The sequence below is a fragment of the Gallus gallus genome, chromosome 15 (assembly GCF_016699485.2).
Source record: "Gallus gallus isolate bGalGal1 chromosome 15, bGalGal1.mat.broiler.GRCg7b, whole genome shotgun sequence".
In the NCBI taxonomy this organism is placed as follows: Eukaryota; Metazoa; Chordata; class Aves; order Galliformes; family Phasianidae; genus Gallus; species Gallus gallus.
Window position 1 is genome coordinate 796,220 of NC_052546.1, and position 6,000 is coordinate 802,219.

Sequence of the window (6,000 nt, forward strand, 5' to 3'; positions counted from 1 at the left end):
TGTAGTGGAAAATCAGGCACACTGCGACTTTGTGAAGCTGCGGAATATGCTGATCCGGACACACATGCATGACCTGAAGGATGTCACTTGTGATGTCCACTATGAGAACTACCGAGCTCAGTGCATCCAGCAAATGACCAGGTGGGTTTCTACCACCTTGCTTAGGAGCTATCTTGCTCTCTGTGGAGCTGGGGCTACTCTCAGGGCTTGTATGGGAAATGGCACTGGAAAGTAAAATAGCAAATCCAAGCTTGTCTCCCACAGCCGGAGTCCACAGTGGGGATGTTGCTGAGGGTTGAGGCTGGAGAAAAAAGCTCTTTAGAAGAGCTGTTCCTGTCACTGGCTGAAATACATCCAGCCTAATGAAACGTGGGCTAAGCTGTCTCCCTGGTGGAGATGATAGCTGTGTGCACTGCCAAAGAGGAAGGTATTTTCTTACTGTGGTTCCATCCAAAAGACAGCGTGACCCTTGGGATGCTGCCGTTTCTCAGACAACAGAGCCCAAGCAATTAGCAAGTGCCTTACACATCTCCAGAGATTTCTCTGCTTTTGACTTGCTTCGCATTTGATTCTCTCTGATTTTAATCACGGAGATCAGAAAACACTCATGGGCTTTTCATTAGGAAGACTGAAATATTGGTGACAAGTTTTAAGTGGATTTGGGTTCCTCTGTTGTAACTCATTCCTTTCACTTGCTGAAGTGGCTGGGTGATTCTGTGCTACTGCATGGCAGAGTGGGAGTAGCTGCACCTCTGCAGGGAGCAGCCCAGTGTGTGTGCAGATGTGCAGCTTGGCGTGTTCTGCTCCCACACAGTGTGTCCATGTGCTTCTGCATCACAGAGGAGCCTGTCTTTTTCAACAGTGATAATATGGAGTCCCAAAATAAGTATCTGAAATGCTAGAGGTCCGTGAGAAGCATCACAGTTGCTATTTTGACAGGCAGTGTATCTGTTAAAAGAACAGAGTGACGAAAAAGCAGTAGCTTAGCTAAAGAGACGCTTGAAATGTTGATGCTATTTCTCACGCAGGGGTCCGTCCCTCACCAGCAAAGTCCTGGAAAAACACTGTGGCCATTCTTGTCAGTGGGATAGGTTTCTTAAGAGAAACTTAGGAGGGGGATGTACCAAATTCCAGAGCTGGAATTGGTTCAGTAAGGAGCAAACAGTGACTCCAAGTGGTGAAAGCCCGAAAGTGCTAATTTGAATTCCCAGCTGGAAGTCATCTTCCTTTTTTCCCCCATGTATGTGTTTTTCATCAGTGTTAGCCCAGACTGAGTTTTCTCTGGTAGTTACCCACGAACTTCTACTTTGAGACCTTTTGTTGGCTGTGCTCTGTGTTGCACCTGAATGCATCCTACGCATCTTTGCTGGGTTGCTCCACACGCTCTGTGCGTGGTTGGCTGCGTGCTGCCACGTCTGCCTTCGGGAGTGACAGCCAGCAGGTGCTGACACCAAAGCCAGCCAGCCTGAGCCACAACTGACTGCATTTTGTCCTTCTCTGTCTCTAGCAAGCTGACTCAGGACAACAGGATAGAAAGCCCCATTCCTATCCTGCCTCTCCCAACACCAGACACTGAGACGGAGAAACTGATCAAGATGAAGGATGAGGAGGTGAGAACCATTTCTGCCTGGGCCTTCTTAGTGCTGGAATCTAATGTGTTTCTCCACTGGGGCTTCCCACTCCTGCCTCCCACCATCATGGGCTCCTGGTTGATCATCTTTTCTCTGTCTCCTGCAGCTGCGGCGAATGCAAGAGATGCTGCAGAAGATGCAGCAGCAGATGCAGGATCAGTGAGATGCAGGTACTTGGAGGGCAAAGGGAACCCCCAGCGACCATCTGAGGCCTGCCAGGAGCTGTGGATGTTTGAAAAGAGGTTTCCCATTGTATAGAGACTTGTGGGCAAGAGCTGCACTTGCATCCTCTAATTTATTAGCAGCAATGCTGGCTTTGCAGTCAGCTGGTTTGTGGAGAAGGCTGTTCATGTAACTGTTTACTGATGTGTATTTCTTTTTTTAATAATTATTCTCTGCTTTCTTTTTTTTTCCTCTTTTTTTAAATTTTATTTTTTTTAAGGGAAAATAGCCTAGGGAGTCTCCAAGGCATCCTAAAAAAAGAAAGAAAGAAAAAAAAGAAACAGATTTCCCTTTCCCATGTGCTAATTTCTTGTTCAGGAATGCTCTGCTATTTAAAGTCCTGGTTTCTCTGGCATATGAACTTGAAGAATATCTGTGTCAATGCACGTAAATGTTTACTCCTGACTGAGGTGCTGTGCCCCCTCCCCTGCTCCCCTTGTCTGGGGCCAGCACAGGTGTTGTCAAGGCAGCAATTCCCTCCTGGGAGTTCAAGCTGTGCTGCCTGGAGTGCAGGGCTGGGGAGTTTTGTGTGCACTGACCTGCTCAGGGGTCCTGCTGGTTGTCTGCCCAGGTTATTTGGTTTGGCTTTTTTCCAATTAGTTGATTAGGTTTGTTATTCCTACTAAGAAACTCCAGATCTTTGCACTGAGTGGCAGGGAACCGAGTCTCTCAAGATTTGTGAAAAGAAACAGCTTCCACTGCCTTCAGTTGTGTCTTTCTGGCAGAGAGCATGAGTTGTTGAGGACTGCCTGTGAGGAGGAGAGATGATGGGAGCGAACACCTCCCCAGCCTGCTGGCCGTGCTCTCAGCCCATGGCAGGCTGGAGGGGTTGGCAGGAGCACCACAGCTGGAAGCGCAGGGCCCTGCAGAGCCTGGGTAAGGGTATCTCCTGGCGTGGCTCTGGTTGTCCAGCTGTTCAATCTCCAGTGCCTGCACTGAGGAGCACCGCAGCAGCTGCAGTTCCTGGCTGGGCCTGCTTTGGAGAGAAACACTCAGATCTGAAAACCCGGTAACAGCCTACATTTCTGTCTGAGCTTCTCCTGGGGAAAGGGGCAGTTTCTAATGCCTGTACCAGAGATCTTACAAGCTGCCTGACCAGCCAGGCTGCTGCAGAGAGCAGGAGGTGGCAGGGGGGCTGTGTAGGTCAGTGTGGCAGGTGACAGGAATGTCACACAGCTGAGTGCAGCCCAGCAGACTTGGCACTTCCCTTCCCCTGGGACACAACCTTTCTCCCTCTCCCCGGCTCTTCCTGTCTCAGTGCTGGGAAAAGCGATGGATCTGCTGGGCAGAGATAAGAGCGTTCTTTGGGCAGCAGCTTCTGTACTATTTTTGTTTCCTGCAGTATTTTTAACTCTTAGCACAGACAGAGGAGAGCTCTGGAGTGTGATGTGCCTAACAGGACAGGACTGACCAGCAACACTGCTGCACTCGCAGGGAATCAGGGGCTGCTGGAGGGAGAGGCATTTGGCTCTTACCTCCAGTCCAGGGAGTGCTGCCATGGGATGGGCCCTTCTGCTCCTTTGGCTGCCAGCTCAATTTCTCTGTTCCCTTTCTCCCTTTGTGTCAGTTCCCACATCTCTGGCTCTTCACAGTAGATCTCCCTGTGCACAAAGCACAATATTGGCCAGGAATACCCAAACCCTAAATTCTGTTTCTTGGTGCTGCGTTTCTCTGATTCTTCCTGTTGGACTTTAGAGCTCTGATCAGGGCTTTTCCAGGAGGTGCAGAGACGGGTTCCAGTTATTCCCTGTACAGAGCCTCTGCCCAACCAGAGCATGGGCTGTAGGGGCAGGAGAGAGATCCTGACACTGTGGAAGGACAAAGCAGGAGTGGAAGCCCACTGGCAGAAACATGCAAGCTGAGCAAGAGCAGTGTCCAAGGCAAGTCTCTTCTAAGCAGGCTTCTACTGCCTTGGGGGGCAGGAGGTGGGGATAAGCTCAGCAGGACAGGAGTGCAGGCAGCTCTTCTGGCTCAGTGTTTTTTACTTTCCTTCTCCTCTGTGTCCAGCTCATAAGTGACAGTGGAAATGCCAGCCTAGGAGAGGGAATGGGTTCAGCTTGTTTTCAGTAACATGCCCAGGAGCAGGTGCTTAAGGAAGAAATACAGCCTTTATCCTGCAGCATGTTTGCCTGAGCAGTGGAGTAGTCTGAGGTAGGACCTTTCTACAGGTTTTATGGGGTTGGTTTGCAGCTGCTGGAATCTGGGGGAATGCTGAGTTCTCAACTTTATCCATGCTAGTGTAACTGGAAGTACCTGTCCCTTCTCTTTTTCCACGAGTCTTGTCTGTTAGGAGGATGTTCTGTTACATATGAGCCCTGTTCAGCTAGGGATAGTCCTCTTTAAAATAGATTAATTCCCAGGGGAAAAATCAACAACAACAAAACCCCAGACCTTCACTCTTTAGCATGCACATCATAGGGATGAAATTTTTTATCCTGGGCTGTGTGCTGGTGAGAGCACAGGGTACTCTGGTCACAGGCAGGCAGGATTGCCTGAGTGTGCATCTGCCTTGTCCCTCTGAATGAGGGAAGTCTCCCATCAGCTCAGTGCACGTGGCTCCTATTGATGGCGTCAGCTCTGTTCTCTGCAGTGCTGAACTCTTCAGCTACAAGCTGGCAAAGATGGTTTGAGCTGCTCTTATTCAAAACGCTTAGGAGTGAGGCACTACAGACACAGCTTCTACAGAGGGACGGAGGTACTGAAATCCATGTCCCATATAGAAGGTTCCTTGCCTAGAGCATCAGAGTTGGGGGGCTGCCTGGAAGTGGTTTAGACTAATTTTGGAGGGCATCAGGGATCTGGACTGGCTTAGAAGGTGACACCCATTTATTAAAGGAAGACTGCTTGGTACTGTTGCACTGAGCTGCACAATAAGCTGCGAAGATACACCAGAACAAGTGCAGCTCAGTCATTTGATTTTGGCAGTGAGAAGTGTGGATAGGAAGGCAATCTAACACCTCCCCTTGCATACAGCCTCCATAGTCTCACATGTGACCTCTCTACCCCCAGGTACATTCCCATGCCTCTGCCAAGCTTTGCCCTGCCAAGCTAAACACAGCAGGGGCTGCATCCTGCTCAGCAGAGCTGTCTGTCCTGGGCTGCAGCTGGGCTGGTTGGTAAACACCATCTTAGCCCTTCTGTCTGACTGGGGAGGGAGCCATGGCATGAACTCCTTGTGTGCTGCTGCTGTGCTCGTCCTGCCTGTGCGGTCCATCCTGCTGCCTTCCTGCTGCCTTCCCGCATGCCTCCCACTAGAGAGGGAGGGGCTCTCACTTCTTGTGCTGTGCAATGGCATTCCCTACTCCTTCTCACAAACCCAGCCGTGCTTGCTGTAACACTGCCTTGCTTCTACCATGTGACTTCCTCACCCTTCACTCCACTCCTAAGCTCTTTGTTTCCTGTCTGTTGTGTTAGGTTATTATATTTTTTGTAAATTTCTGTTTGAACATTTTGTCATTGTGGAAAGAAAAGGAAACCTTTTAAAACATATCCATTTTATTAAATGATTATTGTTATTATTAATAATGTTTACTACCTGAATTGATCAGTGAAATAAATACATTCAGAAAACCAACCTATTTCTGTTTGATTTTCAGTCTTCTTCAGCAGCATCGGTGATACATTATGGACAGGACAGGACAAAAGGACTGCTTGTCCTTTTATTCAGTTCCATCGGAGCAGGCTCCAGGCAGGCACATGATTTCTGGACTGTGCTTATGTCAGAGGCTAGACAAGCTGATCCTGAAGTGCATCTACACCAATGCACACAGCGTGGGCAACAAGCAGGAGGAGCTGGCAGCAATTGTGCGTCAGGCTAACTATGACCTAGTTGGTATTACTGAAACGTGGTGGGACCACTCCCACGAGCAGAGTGCTGTGATGGATGGCTATGAGCTCTTCAGAAGGGATTGACAAGGAAGGAAGGGTGGTGGTGTGGCCCTTTATATTAAAGAGTGTTTTGATGTTGAAGAGCTTGGGGTTGAGAATGAAGAAGTTCGGTGTCTATGGATAAGGATCGGGGGGAAGGCCTGTAGGGGTGACATCTTGGTGGGGGTCTGTTACAGACCGCCTAATCAGGATGAAGAGATGGACGAGGCATTCTGTGAGCAGCTTGTGGAAGTCGCGCGATCACCAGCACTCGTTCTCA

The 6,000-nt window shown here is 49.4% G+C and overlaps 1 protein-coding gene across 3 annotated transcripts in view; it reads left to right on the plus strand.

Moving 5' to 3' along the window:
* Positions 1–5,427, plus strand: part of SEPTIN5 (septin 5) — a 37,280-nt gene extending 31,853 nt beyond the window's left edge. For 2 of the 3 annotated variants that reach the window (NM_001030654.3, NM_001396315.1), the window contains 3 exons: positions 6–141; positions 1,508–1,610; positions 1,738–5,427. In NM_001030654.3, coding sequence (NP_001025825.2) covers positions 6–141; positions 1,508–1,610; positions 1,738–1,794 — 296 coding nt within the window. In that variant the 3' untranslated portion in view covers positions 1,795–5,427. The remainder of the gene's footprint in view (positions 1–5; positions 142–1,507; positions 1,611–1,737) is intronic. The other variant, NM_001396314.1, reaches the window with a different exon arrangement.
* Positions 5,428–6,000: the final 573 nt, after the last annotated feature.